Here is a 24,466-nt window from a genome sequence, read left to right as displayed (position 1 = left end):
CCCACATTTTGCTTTGTGCTGTCATTATGACCATGAGTGATGGCACCATTTTAAACTTATTTTTGTCATGGGTTCACCCCTGACATTGGACAGTGTCATTAGTCATGGTGACGCTGTCCACCTTAGTTGTGTTTTTAAATTTTTAAATGTCATTGGCCATTTTAATTCTACTTACATTCTTTAATTCAAAAACTGGCCTTTGTTTTAAAGTAATTACTTTTTATATATTTTATTAATTTTACTTTTATTTTTAATCTTTTTTTACCAGTTGTTTGGAGCAGATAGCCTAGTTGCTTAGTGCCAATAAACATCAACCAATCAACTTCCTCCTATTTTGGACTGGAAGTACCATATCCATTGCTGTCCAGGTTTGAACCACAGATGTCATCCTATTAAGGCTTTTGACCTTCCTACCACATGCTGGATGTTTGTTCCCAGCAGATCTGGTGTTGGTTGTGTGTGAAAGTAGAGAAAGATTTTGGTACAGAAGTGCATCTTCTCTACCAGTTCCTGTTTCAAGGTGAAGAGGATGGTGATCCTCTAACTACCATGGATTTGACGTACCATTTTTGATGTTAGAGGAAGTTCAGCTACTACTATGGTCTGTCATGTCCTAGCTACTTCACTCCTAGGATTCACATTCATCAGTCTTGCATATTCTGGGATTCCTTCATGTTTTTCTGCCTTTGATGTGTGTGTGAGTGTCATAAAAGAACAAATAGTATCCTTGGATTAGATGTGGTGTGGTCTTCCACTGAGGTGTAATATCCTCTTTTGGTTTCACACCTCCTGGTCACTTTGTGAACACTTACTAAAGAGTAGTAATTTTTTTATTGACCTTCATAACTTCAGTTGGAGATTTTAGCTGCTTTCTGAGTTGAGGTAAGATGTATTAGAAGTTAGCATTTTTCCTTTTTAAGAGTGTGTTTTTAATAGATATTTACCTCTCTCACTTATTCCATCCATCTTCTCCACTTCTGATACTATATGGTGTAGGTCTTCTGATCAATCCCAAAGTGTTTAATGAGTGAAGATATAAAAAGGGTGCTGTTACAATGGGAGTTGTACATCATGATCATTTGCATGTAAATATACAGAAGCAAGAAATGGAAGGCTAATGGTGTGCATTGTAAATATGGGCCAGTAGAGGGCAGTTCTAGTCAAGAAAAGCTATTTTGTGAAAGGTGGTAAGTAATGGATAATTATTTATTAGAAATAAATTTTCATTGTATGAAAATTCTAACTTGATTTATTTCATGTTTGTTTACAATAGTAAATTGACTAACATTGTATAAATTTATGGTACAGAAAGTAACAGGTGAAATATAAATATTTCTGAACAAAGTTGAAATTTATTTATGATATTTTAAAGATTATGCAAATTTAATTTGATAACTTTCAGATGAATAAGTGTTTTTAATATTAACATAAGTAACTTTACACTCAGTACAATCAGTGCTTTGATTCCATATATTTACAGAGAAATTGTTACTGAAAATACTTGTTTACAAAATACTCTTTAATACTTACTGAAAGCTTGCAAAATTTCATGGAACACTAAACATCTAAGAAGTTATAGTATGGAAACTATAAGTGTGAGTTTGGGGTCACAAGATCATCTGGTTTGACCAAGTTCATACTGAGAGTATTATAGAAATATTTATTTCGAGGAAAGATTCTGTTAAATATACATAGTTTAACTATAAGTCTAACTCATCACAGAAGTGGATGGTTAGACGTTTGAAAACTTCTTTGATGCCATGTTATTTCTTTATTGACCAACTGCAATGTTACTTTAAGTAAATCATTCTTATAAATGCAATCCCCCTTCCCTAAAAAAAAGGCTCAACAATAAGACTGAATAGCCTAACCTATTCTATAGCTTTGTATTTAACAACAAATGATAAAACCTATAAAAGTATTGATCTATATTTATGGTGAGTTAGATTCATTTTCTCTGTAAATTCTTTTAAAACTGAACACATATACATACATTTAGCGATAGTAATATTCATTTAAGGAAAATTTGACAATCAGTATGTGGAACAAATGTATTAAAACAACTAAAACTTATCACAATATTATATATAATATTTATAAAAAGATATAAAAATTTCAACATTTTGTTTTTAAGAGTATTAAGTTGACTGCTTGTCTTTGATGAAAATTGGCCAAAGTTGAAAATGTGATAAATATTATACAAAAGTGATTACACAATAAATTAAGAAAAACGTATTTAGTGGAATGTATTGTTAGCTCGAAATATTTATTTATTTGAGAGTATATCAGTGGTGAGTTTTGGTAAAATGCAACAGTCATATTTATAGATGCACGGTATGCCTTCTCTGATTTTAATGACAGAGTTTGGTATAGTCTGTTAAATTCTCGACATATTTCATGTGTATGGCACATTATTGTTTCATTGGTTACACTGACTGATGTTTATTTCATTTGTTTTGAACCAGCTTTTTCCAGACTGACAGATAAAGATCAGAGGAATTTTCTGGGTGAACTTTATGTTATGGTTGGACTTGGAACACATCCAAATGTTGTGGAATTTATTGGAGCTTGTTATGAAGAAGGTAAACTTGGAATTATATGATGCATAAATTGCTGTAGATATGTTTTTATGAAATACTGTTTGGTAATAAATACTGTTTTAATTTCACTGCCTATTATAGATTCCAAAATGTATGTAAAAGCACTCCATTTTACATTTCCTGATAATTTTCTTAATATTTGATTCAGGAAATAGAAAAAAAGTGCTTTATTTCCTGAAAAATTATTCGGTATGTTTAGAAGTAACTCTAATAACTCGTGCCACACTTGCATATGTAAAGAAAATGAAATTTTTTATTCACAAAGAAAAGATGAAAAAGAAGTTTTAAGAATAATGCTGAAACTTGGAAATTTGTCATTTGTAATAGTCTTCTTTTGACCTTTAATTGCCTATTTTTTATTGTTTTGTAGAAGTATCATATTTGGTAGTGGAACACTATTTAACTACCTTGAGAGGCCATGTATTACGTAGCCGACAGACATCTGGTACTCGTGCGACTTCTCTTTCAGATTCTCATTTGCTGGAATTTGCAGTTGGTGTAGCAGAAGGCATGAAACACTTAACAGAAAAAGGAGTAAGTATTTACTACATCAGTTTTAGAAACTACTCATTTATTCTCCAATGGTTTTCAGATGGGGTTCATAATCAAGTGTATTGGTTAATACAGTAAGATAATTCACAGACTATGGTTGATTGAAAAGTTTATTATATATTTGAGTTAGTTTCCATCTGATTTACATGTGTATTTAAAAAAATAATAATAATTGTAATTTTGTTTTTGAAGCATGAAAATCATTTGTGACTGGTAAAAAAAGTATTGACAGATTAATATTAACTTATTGGTATAAGAAATTATTTAGCAATTTTGAATTAAAAAAAGCTGGTCAAGTTTACTTAAAATTACACCATAACCTCCTCTCCATGGGCAGGACAAAGTACATATGTCACAATTGTTTTATAGTTGCATTCAAAGTGTAATTAAACTTTGTTATTATTATTGTATACAAATAATATTGGCATCAAAACATAGTTAATAAATCAAATCTTGAATTCATGTAAGTGTTAATATCTTAATTTTATAAGGAAATATTTTAAAAGATCTCCTATCTTCCCTAGAAGGAGAATTGTGATGTTTATTCTTCAGGTCTTTCATCTTCTTTAAGAAATTCATCACCCTTCTGAGAAGTTTGGAATTTAATGTAAATTAGTCATTATAATATAGATAGTACTCAGGCAAATCAACATTTTTATAAGTTTCAGTTGTATTTGTCTATGAAATCACAAGCTAGAAAAATCAAACCCATTTGCCATGCTCATCTATCACAAATTGCTAATAGTTTTTTCTGGTGATTTGTACTGTATTATTTACTAGCTGGAATACCTGTCCTCTGGATGGAAGTTATGTAAATTTATGATTAATGAAAGCTTATTTTAGGACATGAAAAGTTGCTTCCCTTATATGTGATGACAAAATTCAAAATGCTCGTAAAAACTGCAAATGCAAAACTGAAAATGTATGTATATATATCCATGAACCAACAAACCATCATGCAAAATTTGGTGAAGATCCATCGACAGGAGGTGAAGTAGTGGTAAAAAAGGCCATACAAACAGCAAAATACACAACTGCAAATTTGTTTATATTTTCCCATATACCCAGTGAACCTCTATATCAAATTTGGTAAAGACCCATCCAAAAAAGCTCATAAACAAAATGCAAGATGCAAGTACTATATTATTTGTAACCAACAGAAAGTCAAAGCTTTAACCATATGATTACATATGATCATTGTTATGATCTAATATTGCTATCATTATATTCTTTTCCAGAAATAAAACACTCTTTATAGCTAAACTTACAGAAACACAATATAGATCTTGATGACGAGAAACCACTTGAAATAAAAGCGTATCAGAACAGCTGGTATGGGTATTAACATTTACTGATAAGGAGAGAACAACGTTTTGACCTTCCTAGGTCATCTTATTAACCTGATGATGACCCGGAATGTTGAAACATTGTCTTCTCCTTATCAGTAAAAGTGTTAATACCAATACCAGCCGTTCTTAAATACAATATAGATCTATTTGACAGTATCTTTCACTAACTTTAATTTAACTTCATCTTGCTTAACTCCCTGAACTAGATTTTGAATGCACATTTATAAATAACCCTAATGAGGGCTAGAACTTTCTACATACTGAGACATTAGGATGTAATAATAGTTGAGAAAAACCAGTAATGTTATGCAATAATATAACAATCACCAACTTATGAGAGTTGAACTGCATAGAGTATGATTCACAAAGCTACTTAACCATATACTCTTTGTGCTGTTTCTGAATTCCTTTTTATGTATAGAACTGCATTATATTCAAATTTGATTAACCACTTTAGTATCAATATATGAAAATGAAGTTAACATTATTTTATATCTTATAATTTGAATTTTTAAGTTTATCTAAGTTTTAGTTACTTTGTTTGAAAGGAGACCTTTGAGGAAATTCTTAAACTGTAGTATTTATGTCACATGATCCACATGCTTTGAATAATCTGATTTTGACTTTAGCACCCTTCCTTTCTTAGACACACAATCTGGTATGTGCAGTAGTTTCAGTTTCTACATAGTAAGTCTGTATATTTGACCTAATTCTCACGTGAGAGCTAAAGTCTGCTAGCTAGGTTGTCTGGTAAACAAACATACATTTTTCAATCATTGACATCTTGCAACATTCATACAGTTAATTGACACAAGTGTATATAGTCATAGGAAAGAGCTCAGTTTCCTTACAGTGTACATGTAACTGCCATTTGTATTGTTGCCTGCTTGATCGACTGTAACACGTGTGGTGGTTTCTTACCTAAATATGCTGTAGTTAGAAGGACTGTTAAATTGTAGTTATGTCTTACTTTTATATTTTAGTTAATTATATATATAATATTTGTTTTAAAACATATTTAAACAGTTTAATGATTATTTAAGTTGAGCTTTTCTCATGGATTCTGGAAGGATATAAATAAGATGATGCATACATAAGTGTCATTTGTTTCGGCAGAGTGTCTCAGAAGGGGAGTCTGTCAAAATATCTTCATAGGCCTCACAGACATCAGTTAACATAGGAGTATATGAGCATAAATGATAAGAGACAAAGAATTTAAATATAAATTTAAAGTAATAAATGCACTATAAGTGAAAGGATAAAAACTTTGAATTACACATATAAGAAAAGTTCAACTTTTCTAGTGAATTTCTATGAAGTGTTGAAATGTGTGTACATGTTTCTGTTTTTAAAAATTGCACTGTATGTTGATGATAATAGATATATTTAGTGATACAGTAGAGAAAACAGAAAATGAAATATAAATATTTACCATGAAAAAAACTTTTTACCTCCTAAAACAATTAGTAGTGAGATGTCATAGGGTTAAACAAACTGGCATTTAACTATCCCTTCTGAAAATGACTAAATTTAATACCTGTGCTATACTTGGACTAAAATAAAACACTTGTGTGTGTGTGTGTGTATAACAACTCTCAGTAGTTCACTTGACTGTAGCATAAAATGCTTCAAGAACAACAGTTTTCTGCATACAGTTGAAATTCTAAATTTTTATAATTTTTGTTACCAAATGGCACATTTTTCTTTAGCAGTTTTCCTGTTACGTTACTTCAGTTAAATAAGCAAATGCTAGTTACTAAGACATTTTATTATTTGTTTTGTAAGTTTTGTATATTTAGATAATTAAAATGTACAAGAGAAGTGTTTTGTTTTTAGTAATGTGCATAAAACTTTACCATATGGATTATGTCATAGAAGAGTAAGAAGATAGTTGTGAAGTGCAAGAAATTTTGTATGTATGCATGTGTATATATAACACGTTCTGTGGTGGTGCTTGACTTTCAAAATTGTGGTTTCATAATCCTGTGTAAATGAACAATAATAAATTAATGTTTTTGGTTGCATAATTTTACAGTGGTGTAAGTACTACAGTATGATTGTATTTAACCATTTAATTTTTACACAAATGGTATTGTGTAGGTTGTGGATTAGACAGAAAATGTCAAATTATCAAGTGATCAAATACTGTTGTAGTTTTTCACATTTGAAAAATGCATGAACATTGATAACTTCTGCCAAACAGTTCATTAGGGCTATTAGCAGGCTGATGCTGTGTTTCGATTCTTATTTATAAAAGTTAATTTTTTTTTACTGAAATATTACTGTTTTTCTCTCAATGAATCAGCGTTACACTGATTAAAGTAAGACATGTTCACAGCTATTGAACCATGATGACCTTTGATCACTGTAGCAGCCTTTGGAACCTCTTGTCATGCTGAAAGTAGCTCACCAAATGCAAATTACCATCAAATTTACTAAAACTCTTCTTTCTGGTCTGAATTTACTGATAATTAAAATCCAATTTTGTAATTTAAATTTTAAAATATTAACTTACTCAGTTACAAATATGTGATATATGTATATTACCACATAGTTTGAATATGTTGTATTAATGCACATTTAACATTGCTAGTCTATGCCATTTAAAGCAAAAGTATTGCAAATATGGCAGCAAACAGGATCATGCAAACAATAGTTGGTCATTTGGCCTGTGCCATGACAAATAACAGCAAGATCTGAATTCAAAAGTTTAATTTATTTTTATAAGAATAAAAGGATGAGAAGTGGGCATCATGATAGACTTGCTCTAAGAAGCCCTTAAAAAGCTAATTTTATAGGTACTTTTGAGTATTGATGTGATAATGCCTGTCAGAGTTGATGGACTGCAGTTTTGTGTATTTTATTTGTTGAATTTGTGATAAAATCCAGAATCATAAAATGGAATAATATATGTATATGCTATGAAAATAAGTTTCTTTTTTGGAAACACTGTATTGTTTTTTTGTTTTGTTTTTTAATTATAAAGATATTTCATCGTCGTCTGTCATCAAGAAACATTCTTGTGGTTGATGGTTGTATTCCAAAAGTTACTAACTTTGGTCTGGCTTGCTTTAACCCTCTGGGGAAGGTATGATCACTACTTTCTGTTGTTGAACCTGTTAATTTTATGAATATACTAACTCTATTTTATTTTTCACTAGAATAATAAAAGTATTGAAAGCTTTATTTAAATAATTTTAATAGAAGTCAGACAGTATATAAAATGTGATATAAATTAGTTGCAGTTTGTATATATGTTTCTGAACAGTTTGTTTAACCATCTGTTTTGTGGGATTTGAAATGAAAAAAAAAGGAATCTGTGTTACATTTTTCTGGAACTTGTTAAAGGTATAAGACTGCTGAAATTACAAAAACCAAAAGAAAACTTTGTCAAAATTTTATGCTTATCAAGACTTGAATGTTTAAATCAACTTGTGTGTAATTTAAACTGCCAACCTCATTAACAAAATGCATTGTAGCATTCAGTAGCATTTATATATATTTAGTAAACAGTTTTATTTACTGAATAGGAAATAGAGCATTCATTACCTCACTAGTAAGCTGTGGTTTTGCTAGATAGGAGATAGGAACAGTGGGAATCTCGTTAATCCATTCATGCACGTCACTAATTAGATGATGAGGCATTTGGCCACCTTAAGAGAGTGGCTATGGTTTTGCTAGATAGTAGATAGGGACAGTGGGAATCTTGGTAATCCATTCATGCACATCACTAATTAGTTGACAAAGCATTTGTGGCTATCGATATTTCAGTGTACTCAATTTTACCTCAAGAGAGTCATAGTCACTCCTGCCATTTACCCTTGCTATGTGTCAACATATGTAACCAAGAGACTTCTGCATTCATCGTCATAAAATCTTCTTTATTTTCTATTTCAGTTTTTAATTATTAACTGGCAAGCAAGAACCTTGCCAGTTGAGAGACATTTGTAAAATGTTTTACATTTAATTATCATTGCATAGCTTCGATCATAATGGTTATCATCATACAAAATATATTAATTTCCATTTACAAGTGGATTAAAGACTTAAGTGTTTTCAGCAGTTTCTTAAAAAAAGTAGTAGATTTTTTAAATATAACTTACTTAAGAAGACAAACTAGTATATTCATACACTTACTACAGTGTATGAAACTTGAGATAATCTTTTTATGATAGGTAGTTTGTGTGGTATCTTAAATTTGTGAGAAAGAGGGAGATGAATTACTAAATGTAGTTATATGTTACTGATTTAGAGAAAATAAAGTATGATAAGAAATAATGACCTATTAATTGTCTCTTTTTATTTACCCTTTGAGTTAATTTTAAAAAGGTTTGTGAAATCCAAATGGAACAAATATGCAGTTCTCAATCTTTCATGTTTCACAGCAACCTGATTATGCTCGTTGGACAGCACCTGAAGCTTTAAGATCATGTAACTACAGTTTTGCAAGTGATGTGTGAGTTTAATTTCTATATATGCACATTTCTGTATATTTGGTTTTAAATGATTTTAAGCATTAAGAAAATTGTTACAGAATCTGTTGGATTTTACAGATGAACTGTGGTGTCTCAAGTAGACTGTATTTACTTTAAATACTTTTCTTGATGAACTTAGTGTATTAAAATACAACTTATTTATTCTTTACCAACCTTATGTGTACAAAGTATACATTGTTTTTTAAAAAATCCAAATACAATAATAAAAACGTTCAGATGCAAAAACAGAAATTTGCATTATTCAGTTTTGTTCAGTAATTCATGTGTTTCAGTTACTCTAGTGTTATATTTCAAAAATGAAAGGTCTTTGTGGTTTTGTTCTTAACGTTCTGGATTATAGAAGTAGAAATTTTTAAATTGTGTTTTCAAGTTTATGAGGAAACTTATTTCAGTACTGATATGTGTGTATAAAAATATTTTTTGAATGGATTTTCCTGGTGAAAAACTTGTAAGCTTTTTCATTTTCAGTTGGTCGTATGGTGTTCTCTTGTGGGAGATTTTTACTTTGGGTGAGTATTGTGTCTACAGTAAGAAGTAACAGTTACTTTGAAGTAGTAATGTTAAATGAAGAATTGCTTTGTGTATTTATTGCAGAATGTTTTAGAATGAAGGTTATTAACTACAATATACACACAGTAATATATAATACTTATTTAATTTTATTAATTCTATGCATCTTTCATGCTGTGTGGCTGAAAAGCATGATGGCATTACACAAAAGAAAAAAATTTGCTTGTTAGCTTGTGTGTGTATCTGTTGATCAGTAACTTTGTGTTTAATGTATAAAGGTGGCACACCATATGGCTCGGTTCTGTCCAAGGATGTGTCGTCAAGAGTTCTGCGTGGTATGAAGTTGGCTCAGCCAAAGGGTGTATCAGATGAACTGTAAGAATCTTTGTATTATAAGTAAAAAGAGAATTAATTCTTTAACTTAGAGTTTTTAATATCTTTTATGACTGTTATAAATGCTTTTACAGAAGTTTGAGAAACCATTTTTTTTTCTTAAAATTCATACAGTTATAAGATATATTTCACTTTTATTTGACACTTTTATTCTGTTGTTTGTTTATTCTAGCCTTGTTTTACTGTAGCCATCAGAAATTATTGTGCTTTTTTTTTTTATTTAACTCTTAATTTTGCAGATTATCAGTAAACATTATAGGATTTTCATACTCAAAATATCAGATTTTCAATTTAAATTTTAAGGTTTTTAAATTAATAATTTGCTCATGTATTTTATCTTTTTGAATGTTAGCTATCCAACGTGCAAAGTAATTTTGGCTTTAAGATTAAAAGTACCTTTATGTGTGAGGAAATTATATTTCATATGCAAAAACCCCATAACCTCCTAATAATCTCAAGGTAATCTCCATATTTTTTCAAGAAGAATTGAAGGCTTTAGTTGAATCAGATACCCACCAAATGAGGAAAAATCTTGCAGACAAATTTAATGTTCATTATTCAACAGTTTCTCACCATCTTCAAGCTGTTATAAGGTGAAAAAGCTCGATAAATAGGTACCTTGTGAAATGACACGTTTCTCCATAGAGTTGTCACCTGTGATGTAAAATGGGATCTTTGTGACAATTGACCATAATCCTGACAATGGCTTGACTATGAAGAAGCATCAAAACGTGTGAAAACCAGCTCTATACCCTAAGAAGCTTACAGTCATTGTTTATTTTGGGTTTAAGAATAATATAATGGTTTACACCTGTTGACAACTATCATTCAAGCAGACAATATTGTTATGTACTTTAAATTATGCATTAAAAATTGTCACGAAAACATCCGGCACTAGTAAATTTCAGTGAACCCATGCTGCTTCAAGACAGTGCTTGATCTCATGTCTCTTGCATTACTGTTCAAATTCTAAAGGAACTTTAGTATGAAATTTTACCTCATCCACCACATTCAGCAGATTTTTTCTGTACAGATTATTACTTTTTAAACACTTGGACACTTATTAAAGGAAAAAAAAACATTTGCAAATCAAATGTCAGTTGAAGCTTTCATTACATCAAAGGACATCCAATTATTTAAAGATGGAATTTATAAATTTGTAACTCATTGGCAGAAGTGTATTGTGTCTAAAGGGATTTATTTTGATCAAATAAATTAAACAACAAATGATGTACTTATTTCATATTTTCCTTTAAAAATCAACATTTCATATGTGACAGCCTGATATTTTGATACCATGTGATTAAAGAAGGGCTTTTGAAATAAAGCTAAAAGATTAGAAATTTACAGTTTGTATAAAGAAGAAGAAAAAGAGATTTAAGGCAAGTAAGAAAGAAAATAATTCCAGCTTTCAGATAACACTTATATAATGTTGTTTGTTATAAGGCTGGAATTTGGGAAAGAAAAGTGTATTTGTAGTTTTTTACACCACTCAATTCAAACATTCACTGTTTTGAAACTATCTGTGCTAGAAATAAGAACCAAACATGTACAAGTGTCACAGAATTGTTTTATATTGAAAAAATTTATTTATGCTTGTGGGAAGTGTAAATATTTTTATCAGTTTCTCCTTCCTCAAATATTATAATGTGGGCAAAAGTTAAGCTTAGTATTTTGGACTTTTTCTTTTATTACTTTATTCCAAATCAATGTAAATAAAATACATATCTTTGAAGAACTAGATATGAACATCTTAGGTATAGTTTTATTTTGTAGATGGTTGAAGGGGCTGATCAGAGAGAATTTTTGAGAACCTAACGGCAAATACTTGTGTAAAAAAAAAAAGCATGAGACATCATGCTGGAAATGGTTAAACCATTTCTGTGAAAAAAGGTATCAATCAGTTTTACATTATAGTTAAAAAGATTAATTATCAGAATTGAAAGCAACATGAATAATGATTGTTATTATTTACAATCCAAACCAGTTAAAACCTCTTGGAACTTGTTTGTTATATTGCATTGAATCGCCTGTTGCATACTCTTGCACCATGAATTATATTTTTCTGAAGTAATTCCCAGAGTGCTTCAAGAGATGTGGTCATTTCAGAGAAGTAGGATTAACCATAACACATCACAATAAGATAAAAGTTCAAGTTTCAGTTTTGAAAGTATGAATAAATGTGATAACTAGATAGCTTGGAACTTACATAGTGTAAGTTATTATGTTTAATTCACATTGTGATAAGATTGTGAATTTTTAGTAAACAATATTACATACTATACATATTTTAATTTTTTTCACATTGAAGAAGTTATATATACATATTTAAAATCAAATGTCTAGAGCTTTTTTAATGAATATAGGAAATAAAAAACTACAGTATAAATTATATTTTAAACTACAGCATAAGTTATACTTTTAAAACCTTTATTGTTGTTTTAATAGATACCAACTGATGCTACATTGCTGGGAATTGGATCTTGACGAGCGACCATCATTCCATGAATTATCTAATATCACAAACAAAATGTTGTTGGCTCCTCGGGTAAGACCTTGCTTTCATACTATTATATATATTTTTTAAAGAGTGTGAGTAATTCTTTATGAACATATTTTACTAATGTGTTTTACAATAAAAAGATTGTGTACTTTTGTTATACTGAGTCCTCTAGTGGGACAGCAGTAAGTCGGCAGATTTCCTCTACTGGACACAAGATACCCTGTTGTGGCCTTACTATGAAAAACATGCACTCTGCTGTACCAAAAAAAGTCATCATAACAAAATGCATCAAAATATAAATAACAGAATGAAATACTATAAGTAAAAATGGCTGGTATGGGTTGAGAAAATTCTATGTAGAGGAGATTAACGATGAATTAGAGAAAATAAAAGAATACTTCATCAGTATCAATAAGTTTCCTTCACAAACCGTAGAAAAATTTATGTGCACACACCTAAACAAAAAGCAAAATCAATTAACAAAAGTAAGTATGTCCCACGAAACCATATACTGCTGCATACCATATATTCCCAACATCAGCAGAAAAATAGCCAACATTTGGCAAAAGCTAGTGACAAAATATAATTTCCAGTTAGTATCAAATTTATTCAAAAACCAGGCACATAACTATGTAAAAAATACACTGACAAACACCACACCAATATTATTTATAAAATACAATGTGATAACTGCCATGACTTCTATATTGGAGAAACAAGTAGGAAAATTGAAACCAGATTCAAATAACACAAAAAGTCACCTTCACAAGTTTTCGAACACTGCAAGTCAAATAAACACAACATAACGATAAAAAACACCCAAATACTAAATAAAGAAACAAACATAAACAAACGCAAAATTAAAGAAGCCTCACTTATACAACAACTCAAGCCCAAAATAAACCAATACAAAGGAACACCTTTATACCTATATTAATAAATATAATCAAACATCTAAGTACGCCCTCTACATTCCTACACTAAATTACACAACCCCTTCAAACATGTGGTCAGCTATCGGTCAGTTACCTCTTTCTTTCTTTGTGAATCTGACGATGACCGAAGAAGGTCGAAACGTTGTTTGCTTCTCTATGTAGAATATTCTTAACCTGTACTAGTCGTTTTTACATGTATATTTTTCTCTACAAGTGGGTTTTCTTGTCATTACAAAATAAAATACTGTACTGATTATGAGATATTGAAGGTTATTACATGTTTATAGTAGTTTGAGTTGTTAAAAAGTGTTTTATGGCAAGTGTTAGTTGGTTAACCTTTTGGTTCAGTTGGTAAAGCAGTTGTCTGATGTGCGAGATGTTTCAGGTTCAAATCTTGCCTGAAGCAAAAAAAAGCAACAGTGAAAATAACCCCAGATAAACTGACATCCAGCATGTAACTTCATTTGTGATAATGTAAGAATGTGAAGGTTTGCATTAGTTCTTAAAAAAGAATTGCCTTACTAGCAAAACTAGTGGATTAACTCTTTAGCTGAGTTGATAGACCACTTGCCTGATGAGTAATATGTATGAGGTTTAAATTTGAACCAGTACGATTGTGAAAAATATTTATATTTCTTTAATAAAAATTGGCACTCCTTACTAGCAACTGCTTTGGGGTTAACCTTTTAGCTTAGCTGATAGAGGACTTGCCTGGTGTATTATGGGTCTTGGTCTGAAATACAAGGTGAGGAAATAGTGTACAAAATTAATTGCTATGTGTAATGACCATATGCTAATAGGACTACTTTTAACATTTGAATGTAAACAGTTTAAGAATGTAATAATAACTTCATGAAACATGTTAATATTGTAATTAATAACATCATTCCACAGTACTATGTAAACAGTCATGTATAAGCTATATAGCATGTGACTATTTACTTCAATTATGGCATGATATTGGAATTCAGTTTCTCGAATTGAAGGTTTTAAGAGTTTGTTTTAATAATTAGATATAAGTTAGTGATAGGTAATTTAGTTTAGGAGGTATGTATGAATACGGTAGAAAATAACATTATAGTAAGTTAAAGGACCTTTGCTTTTCTTCATCTTGCAGGACAACTTGCAGCTTGACCTTATCCCTGGATTCCAACATGAACCATTCATTCCAACAGCTGATGTTCTTTAAACAGCTAGTAAGAAACGTTTTTCTTTCAAGAGCCAAACACTGTAGCCAAGTTATATCACCTTGTATGTATCTATGATCAGGGATTTTCTGACAACCATGATAGTAACTATTTTCCTTGATTAAAATAATTTCTGTTTTCTTAATGTCATGTATAAATACTAGGCCCTGCATAATTCATACATTGGAATATGTCTGTACTCCTGCAGATCTTGGTGGTGCTTATATAGTTGAAGGTGGCTGCCTGTTCCAGTTTAGTAATACAAAGCTTTCCTTTCACTACCTTTTGAAATTCATGTATACTAATATTATGATTATTGGCTATATTTGTGCTGGAGGTTAACTGGATCTACTTTCTTATTCTGTTTTATATTTAACAACCTTTAATGAATGTAACAACTAGTGAAAATCTCTTAATTCTCTTGCACAGTGTGATTTATATTTTTATTTTAACCAGTTATATAACATTTTCTGTGGTTGAGAGCTTTTAGTATCATATAAATAAAATATGCTACAATGTTTTGAGTGGCATCAACTTATATATATATATATATATTTTATTACCTGGTGGGAAGAGGTAAAGCTGATGTAAACTAATTAACAAACATTTTGTTTTCTTATTTTTAAGTAACAGGTGGGGAGGTATGTAGATGAAATATTAATTATGTTTTAATGTATGATTTTATACACGTTTTTACAGTATAAGTTTTAGATTGTATTTTGAGTCTTACATTAAGAATAGATTTTTTTGTGCTTTACCCATAAATGCTGCTAGTTTTCAGGTCTGTAAAGAAAAAACTGTTTTTCTTATTTAGTAAGACTTTATGAAAATTAGTATTCAATGTGATATAGGTGAGTTGTATTTTTGTTTTTAACAAAACATTTATAATGGCATTTGTTCTAATATAATGTACATTTCTGTTTTGCTATTTTTGTACTTTGCATTGTTGGTTTGTTAGCTGTGTAACTAAGAAGATCTGCCATTTTTTGCTCTTCTTATTTTGTAATACTCTATAAAATTTCATTTATGTCTGTAAAGCTGATGTTTAAACCAGGTGTATGACAAACATTTAAACCATTAACAGTTTATATTAAGAATCTGCTGTCAAAATATTTCAGAATCTTATTTGATGTCATTGATTATGGGTATTTGACTTTTTCTATAAGTTTACTGTTTTATTATTAAGGTAGTATGTTTTTATTTTGGAAACTTGCACAAAGTTATGCAAGAGCTATCTGTACTAGCTATTGCTAATTTAGAAGTGATAAACTAGAGGGAAGGCAGCTAGTCAAAAACATCCAGCTGCAACTCATCAATTGTATGCCATTGCCACAAAATCGTGGGCCCTCAATTTCACAGCCCAGCATACTAAACACTATTCCATGTCTGGCCCAATTAATATAGTAAATGGCCTAGTATGGTCAGGTGGTTAAGGTACTCGATTCGTAAACTTAGGGTAGTGGGTTTAAATCCGTGTTGCACCAAACATGCTCACCCTTTCAGCCAAGGAGGCATTATAATGTTGCAGTCAATCCCACTATTTGTTGGTAAAAGAATAGCCCACTAGCTGCCTTCCCTCTAGTCTTACACTGCTAAATTAGGGATGGCTAGCATAGATAGCCCTAATGTAGCTTTGCATGAAATTAAAAAAATACAAACAAAACATGATATAAGTAAATACTGCCTTTTATTTGAAAATCTAATTATTTATGAGTTGCATATATATTTTAGTGAACAAATTAAAATTCAGTAACTACTCTGCCAGTCCTGGATTTTGTTTAAAAGTAATTAACTGTGATGTTAAAACTATAATTGTAAATTAACTGTGTAACAAACAAGTGTGAACAAGTAGTAGTTTATTTTTCTATAGTAATAGAGTTCTTATACTCAAACTGCTGCATTTTATTGAACAATTGATGTAAATTAAGCTTCATAAATAATGGCCTTTGTTAAATTGGATGATTGAAACTGAAGACCAAGTTTTGAATAAGTCGCTAGTGGCCTCATAGATGGTAAAATGTAATTTGATTGAAATGTTAAGAAAACTGGATGTTAAGTTGAAATAAAGGAAGAAAAGTGCTGTAGAAATTTAAAAACGTTGATAGATTTAAATCAATCTTAGTTTTCTAGGAAGTACATTAAAGTTTTAAACTTGGTAACTTGTGAGTTATAAATTATTTTACTGATTGACTTGAGAGTGGAATGTCATTTTTTATTTTATTTAGATGCTGAGACAATCATGCTTGTAAAATAAGTGTAGGATATTCCCATTGTCCTTTAAAGAATATAGGTGTTGTACTTTATGAATATGGTAACTTTTGCAGACAGCTAATTTTTAGGTAATACCTAAGGTAAAAAAATATCTTATTTTGAAATTTGTAATAATTAAATGTACAAAAAGTACCAGAACTATGATTTGCTCTCTCCATATACATGCTGTTTCATAAAGGTGTGAAATACAGTAAAACCAGTCTAAGCTGGAAACCTGTACATGCTGGAAATATAAAAATTTTTTAGCATTATCTTAATATTTCTCTTATAAAAGGCCCTCCATATAGAGGAACCTACATAACGCCGCAGATGGAAAACTATTTTTCACCAACCTCATCTATCAACAAGTAGGATTAGAACCTGAGTAAGGCAGAAAAATGTTTTTGATTAAATATTAGTTTCTTATTAAATTAATAATTTCTTTAAATATTAATAAATTCTCGGACATTTTGTTACAGTAAGTATTGGTTAAATATATTCTCTTCTTTTTTTTCTCCCGTCATTATTCTGGAAATCACTATTCAAAAGAACCATTGATTGACTGTACTTTTGGTTGCATTTTCTGATGGAAAACTAGAAAAACCATGGGTAATAGGTAAAAGTGAAAATCTGCTCTGTTCCAAAAATTTAAGGAAGAATCAACTTCCTGTGGAATGGAAAGCGAATAATAAAGCGTGGATGACAAGTGCTATATTTGAGGAATTTTTGAAGAAATTAAACAAAAGAATGGAACAAGAAAATAGGAATATTCTACTTTTCCTAGATAATGCAACTTGTCACCCTAAAGTTCAATTTTCAGATGTTCATTTAGTCTTTTTACCTCCATGCCAACATCAGTTCTACAGCCACTAGATAATGGAATTATAAAGTGTATAAAACTGAAATACAGAAAATTGATGCTTCAGCATAATGTTGCAAACATGGATGACTGTAAGAGAGCATCTGAAATGACTATGAAAATTGAAGGTTAGATGCAATTGCATTTTTAAGCCATTCAATCAAATGCATAAAAGAATAATGCATAGTAAAGTGCTTTCGAAACTGTGGATTTATTCTTCATAATGGCAGAGATTGTGGAGAAGTTGTTTATGACAATTTTAGTGAAATCCAAACTCTGATTGAGAAGATTGATGTAGATGATTCTGTGAACGTGGAAAGTGTTGTGAATGCTGACAAGAATGTTTTAACAAAAACTGATGAAATTGATTTAAAAATCTATATTAGAATCGCAAGATGGTGACAGTGTGAAAGATTCAGAAGATGAACAAAATGGAAAAGAAAGTGAGGAAATAGAAATTCCTACTTCATCACAAGTGTTATGTTAATGCTATCAAATTGTATGCAAAAATGAAGGGGGAAAATGAATTTCATGAAAAGACCGTAGAATTGGCATTCTCTTTTAACCGCATGAGAAAGCCCATTAAAACAAACTAAACAATTGAAATTGGACACTTTCTTCAAATAAATTTGATTAAGATTTTGTGTACTTATGTATATTTTGAATGTCTCTTTTTGTTCTTATTCTAATAAATATAGCATAGACAGTATAATAACTTTATTCACAAATGTCTTACTTCCCTTGAGTCAAGCAAGTATTGCATTCCTCTGAAAAATTATATACAATTAAGTAAACGCATGTTCACTGTCTCAGCCAGTAATTTTACTTGGTCCCATGCAACTTCGCCATAGGTTTTACCTAAGTATAATAAATTAAATCAAAACTTTTACATATTTATCATTATAATTGTTAGTTTTACCTCTACTTTTAGCAAAACTTAATTTCAGTTGAAAGAGTTTATGCTCTCCAAGCTTAGCAGATGCAGGCTTTTTTTGGTGTGTGTGTATTATGAAAGTTATAAAATTCTATAGAAAGTGATGGAAATTGTAATATACCAAGCTCTTCACTATCTTTAGTTGTCAAGATAAAAAAGAAGTAAAGGGTATTATTTTGGGCAGTTCTTTACTTAACAATCAGAATTAGTGCCTGAGTAAAAGTAAGGCTTCATTTAATTCTGGAATAAAATTGTGTGTATTAATCTTAATTAACTTATACTTACCTCATATTGCATCAGTTTCATTTCAGTTAATTGTGAAAGCTTTTGTTTTCCCCTTTTCTGGGCCCAGCATGGCCAAGCGAGTTAAGGCGTACGACTTGGGTCGCGGGTTCACATCCCCGTTGCACCAAACATGCTAGCCCTTTCAGCCGTGGGGGTGTTATAATGTGACAGTCAATCCCACTATTCATTGGTAAAAGAGTAGCCCAAGAGTTGGCAGTGGGTGGTGATTACTAGCTGCCTTCCCTCTAGTCTTACACTGCAAAATTAGGGACTGCTAGCACAGATAGCCCTCGAGTAGTTTTGTGCGAAATTCAAAAACAAACAAACAAACCCATTTTCTGTTATCGTTTAGATTATAAACAGTGGCATATTTGCTATTCGATATCTTATTTGAAAATAATAAAGCTCAGCTTTCATTCTGATGGTAATAGTTTATAAATATCAGCAAATATGGTGAAAGCTTTCAAAGGTAAAATATCTGAAAATGAAAAATGTGGAGGTAAAAAAAGCTAGTATATAAATATTATTTAGCTTTGCATATAGTAAGAAAAAATAAAGTATTTCAAAGCACACTTGCAATAGTATAAAAGTGTAGAATCATATTTTAGCATGTCTGAAAAATGTAAAGAGGTTAAAACTGCATACATTTTCTGTAAAGATACCTGTAAATTTTTTGGTTATTTCCTAATTGCTTAACAAATTTTTAACTAGTTTTGAAGAACAGTTAGAAGTACCTCAAACTGTTTGTTGCTGTAGTATATTTTTTAATCCATTCTATATTAATAATGATTATGTGTTGCTTGACATAAAACTGTTTAAGTTAAATAAAAATTAATTTCTTTTTTGAATAATTCTATGTTCACATTCTTGTAGTCTTGATTCAGTAAACTGATTACTAAAGGTATTAATCCATAAACCATATAATTTCGTCATAAGTAACTACCATTTTTAACTTTTTCAAATGAAGTCAGTGCAGTTAAGTTTTAATACCAGTTAAAACAAAGATAGAGGTAATAAAACTTAAACGTGTATACATTATTAAGTCTTATTTCTATTTTTCATTTCTCTCGGTTTGCAAGTTATACAGTGTTAATGATATATATCTGATATGTGAGGAAGTTTATTAAGTAAAAAAAAAAAAAGCACAGAAACATTTTGTTTTCTGATCTGGTGTATGTTATTTTTGAAACTGTTCAGCTGTTAATCAGTTATTTTATTTTATTTTTGTAAAATTTTTGATGGAGTTGATTAGAATTAGGTATTTGATTTGTTTACACTATGTGGTATTCTAAGGTATAAGTGGTCAACAACACAAAACAAAAAGGAGACTAGACAGTTGAAGGTTAAAAAAAATGTATTAATTAATTCACAAATCAACAAATAAGAGTGAATGGTGGGTATACAAATTGTCATATTTTCATGTGTTAGATGGCCAGTTTTTCTATAAAAAGCAATACAAAGTGGTTTAAAGCAATAAGATATTCGTAAAAGCTATTCTGATTGATACATATGTAATTTAGAAAGATTTAAGAGTACTCAATGGTTTAAAGCAATAAGATATTTGTAAAGGCTATTCTGATTGTTACATATGTAATTTAGGAAGAGTTAAGAGTACTCAGTGTTTAAAGCAATAAGATATTCGGAAAGGCTATTCTGAATGTTACATACGTAATTTCGGAAGATTTGAGAGTACTCTAGTATTTCCTCAACATTTCCAAATTTATGCAAGTCTAGTATTTGTGCTATAGATATAATAAGAGAAGATGAAGATTCTTGTTGTACATAAACAAACATACCAATAAGATTATTGCAAGTAAAGTTTGAGCACAATTTATTTATGTAGAAAGTGTAAGTACAGTTATACTGGAATTTTAAAGATGTATTACTTTTTTAATTAGAAAATTATTTCAGTCATAATACGTGCATAACATGGCTTCAGTCTCTCTTACTAAACATTTTTGTCTCTCAATTTGTTTTTTTAACTTTAAAGACCAAGTTTACAACTACAAAATAATTCGGTGCATCATTCCATCGACATGAAAGAGAATGTAGTTGTAAAAAAAAAACTGTAAAAAAAGAAAGAAAGAAAAGAAATCATATGTAAATTAAAAACTTTACAATTAATAATCAAGAAAGTATGTGTATGAGGTGATGAAAAATTTCTGTTTACTGGGCTTGACCTAATGGATAAAATGTGTTGAACTGTGAAGTAAGGGTCCACAGCTGGTGTCCAGAATGCAAATTCATATTCTGCATGTGGATACATTGTTGTAAGAGTTATGATTAAAGTCTGTTATTTGATTAGAGTAGCTTGCAAATTAGTTGGAGCAGGTGTTGTTGCTTAGTTTCCTTCCTTCTAGTCTATCAAATCAAAATTAAGGAAGTCTTATTGTGATTTGTGCAGCTTTATGTGAATATGTCAAACAGACAACTAAAAGTCTTGCACCACCATGAAGTGTCTAAGTCTTGTTCTTAAAGCAGCTTGAAATGTTCACTGTTAATAGTGAATTGCAATTCTTTATTTTTTTTATGTATGTAGGTTACAGTGTTTGTTTTGTTAACTTATTAGGAAAAGTGGCATCCAGTTGCTGTTTGTTATCAATTAATAGTAGTTTGTGCATCATTCTCTCGGCCCCTCAGTGCATCAGTTAATATCTGGAGTTCAATTTTATACAGTGAGCAGACTGCAGATAACCTATTGTATAGCTTACACTAAGTAAATAACAATCATTCTGCTGAAACTACATGTATTATATAATCATGGAACCAAAATATTTCTGCAAAAGAATAGTATGGTTTTCTCCATACACTGTTTTGTTGATGGAAAATGAACCAACAAGGTGACATCCTATCAGTCCATACACAATGCTTACTCTATCTGCTTCCATTCTAACAACCCAGTATGGGTTTCTTTGGGGAGCCATTATTGGCAGTTGTATCAGTCCATTTCAATATTGAAGTACAATGTTGCCTTAAGTGTACAAAAACATCATTTTAGTGTAATGTTTATCCTCTTCTTTACATTCCATGAACCATTTGCAAGGGTAGAACATTAATTCACCATAATTAATTTAGGTTACTACATGGTGAAGTAAGATGGACTTAAAGCACCTTAGGTATTATATACACATCATTATAAGAGACCTGATGGTATTTCTTTGATTTGCCGACTTAAGCTGTGCTGATGAGCCTTGAATAGATGAATCTGCAGTCCACAGCAGATGGTTTGGCCAATCAGTGAATGTATTAGGTGTCGTTGTCATCAATGCTCTTTACAATGTCACCTCTAGCAGAAAATAAGTATTTAACATATGTATACAAATCATGATTCTTGATGAGGTGAAACCTGTAAAAATGTATCTCAGGATGGCTGGTATGGGTATTAACACTTTTACTAATAAGTAAAAAACAATGTTTCAACTTTTTTAGGTCATTTTTAGATTAACTTATTAAAAATTATCAACTACACTTTATTATCATCAAGTAATTACAAGCCTGTTAATCTAGCATCAGTTGTGAGAAAAGTTTTGGAAAGTCTGAAAAAAGATGCTTTGCAAAGTCATTTTAAGAAGTCAGTTTTATTGGATAATTCACATGTTTTCACTATGGAAAAATCTTGCCTTAAAGATCTTTTGGCATTCTTTGAGAAAAAATTACTGCTTAGGTAGATGAGGGTTATGGTGTAGATTTGGTATACCTGGAATTTCAAAAATCGTTTAAGTTGTCAGATAAAAAAAACTTCAAGAATCTCTATAAGTGTGGGAGGACATGTAAAATAATTGGATTTTTAGATTTCTAGTGTCTGTATGGAAAAAAGCAGAGGGTTGTTATAAGTGGAGTTCAGTCATACTGGGTTAATATCAGAAATGGAGTACCTCGATTCTTTTCATATCTCAGAATGGCTGGTATGGGTATTAACACTTTTACTGATAAGAAGAGAACAACATTTTGAACATCCTATGTCGTCATCAGGTTAAGAAAGAGAGTGTTTGAATGTGACTGTTGATGGACACGTCTTAGGGAAGAGAGTATAAATGGGTACCAGCTTGTAGGGGGCGTTGCAGGTGGATGTTAGGTTGTAAATTAGTATAGGTATAAAGGTGTTCCTTTATACTGGTTTGGTTTTAGTTGCTGTATAAGTAGGGTTTCTTTGATTTTGCATTTGTTAATATTTGTTTCCCAACTTAATATCTTGGTATTTTCTATGGTTATGTTGTGTTTATTTGATTTGCAGTGTTCAAATACGTGTGAAGGTGTTTTTTGTGTTCTTTGAATCTGGTTTCCATTTTCCTGTTTATTTTTCCAATATAGAAGTTGTGGCAGTTGTTGCATTGTATTTTATAAATTATGTTGATGTTGTGTTTGTCAGTGTACTTTTTACATTGTATGGACTTTAGTTTTGTACCTGGTTTTTGAATAAATTTGGTGTTTACTGGAATGTTGTGTTTTGTTATAAGTTTTTTCCAAATGTTGGTTATTTTGTTGCTGATGTCAGGAACATATGGTATGCGGCAGTATAAGGTTTTGTAGTTTGTTGTATCTTGGGATTTTTTGTTGTTGATCAAGGTGTGTGCATATAATTTTTTCCACAGTCTTTGAGGACATTTATTGATGTTGATGAAGTGTTTTATTTTGTTGATTTCATTGTTAATTTTATTGGGTGAACATAGCTTTGTGGCTGTGTTTGTTTGGTTTATTAATATGTTGAGTTTTTGTTTTGTTTCATATGCTTAGACTCTGGGTATGTATAATCCAGAATGAATGATTTTTCTGTGGATTTCTGTTATGAATTGTGTATCAGTTCTAGTGATTTTGAGGTTAAGAAATGCTATTTGGTTAGTTTTTTCCTGTTCACAGGTGAATTTGATGTTGGGGTGTATCAAGTTAACATGATTGAAAAAACTAAGTGTGTGTTCTGTAGATGTTAATCCAGTAATTGTATCATCAACATACCTGTGTCAGTATAGTGGTGGGTGTAAGGCTCAATTGATTGCTTGTGATTTAATGTCATAAAAATGTTGACTAGAACTGGTGACATTGGATTCCCCATACTTGGGCTATTTATTTGTAGGTAGTTTTGGTTATTGAACATAAAGTTAGTTTTGGTGGTAGTGAATTCTATAAGGTTTGCTGGGAATGTGTATCAATGGGTTGGAGTCTTGGATATAAAGTTCTAAAACTATCTTGTCATGTGGCCTACGGTCATGTAAACTTAGCCTTCTCAGAACATCTTAATTCCATAGACAGAAGAATCTACTTCACTATGGAAATAGAGGAACAAAACAGTCTTATCATTTTTTGACATACTCATCAGCAAACAAGCAAGACAAATAACCACAACTGTATACAGAAAACCAACCCACACAGACACATACCTACACTTCCAGTCCTATCATCCAATCTCGATAAAATGTGGTATAATCCAATGCCAAAACAAGACAGCAGAAAACATTTGTGATAAGACATCCATCGAAGCAGAAAGCCAAAAGAATGTAGAGAGTTTTGAACAGAATGGTCACACCACCTCCTTCATCAAAAACACCTTGAAGAAGACCATGACAGAAAGAAAAGATCAGAAAGTTACCACCTCTACCACCATTTACCTACCATACC

The 24,466-nt window shown here is 30.7% G+C and overlaps 1 protein-coding gene across 6 annotated transcripts in view; it reads left to right on the top strand.

Moving 5' to 3' along the window:
* The window catches only part of LOC143244893 (angiopoietin-1 receptor-like), a 77,834-nt gene extending 56,675 nt beyond the window's left edge, over nucleotides 1–21,159 (top strand). For 4 of the 6 annotated variants that reach the window (XM_076490373.1, XM_076490375.1, XM_076490369.1 and 1 more), the window contains 8 exons: nucleotides 2,466–2,582; nucleotides 2,971–3,134; nucleotides 7,488–7,589; nucleotides 8,887–8,957; nucleotides 9,466–9,506; nucleotides 9,786–9,882; nucleotides 12,349–12,448; nucleotides 14,456–21,159. In XM_076490373.1, the coding sequence (XP_076346488.1) occupies nucleotides 2,466–2,582; nucleotides 2,971–3,134; nucleotides 7,488–7,589; nucleotides 8,887–8,957; nucleotides 9,466–9,506; nucleotides 9,786–9,882; nucleotides 12,349–12,448; nucleotides 14,456–14,527 (764 nt within the window). In that variant the 3' untranslated portion in view covers nucleotides 14,528–21,159. The remainder of the gene's footprint in view (nucleotides 1–2,465; nucleotides 2,583–2,970; nucleotides 3,135–7,487; nucleotides 7,590–8,886; nucleotides 8,958–9,465; nucleotides 9,507–9,785; nucleotides 9,883–12,348; nucleotides 12,449–14,455) is intronic. The other 2 variants (XM_076490371.1, XM_076490370.1) reach the window with 2 other exon arrangements.
* The last annotated feature ends 3,307 nt before the right edge of the window (nucleotides 21,160–24,466 follow it).

This window comes from Tachypleus tridentatus, chromosome 2 (assembly GCF_004210375.1).
Source record: "Tachypleus tridentatus isolate NWPU-2018 chromosome 2, ASM421037v1, whole genome shotgun sequence".
NCBI lineage: Eukaryota > Metazoa > Arthropoda > Merostomata > Xiphosura > Limulidae > Tachypleus > Tachypleus tridentatus.
This window is presented reverse-complemented; position numbering and strand designations above follow the sequence as displayed.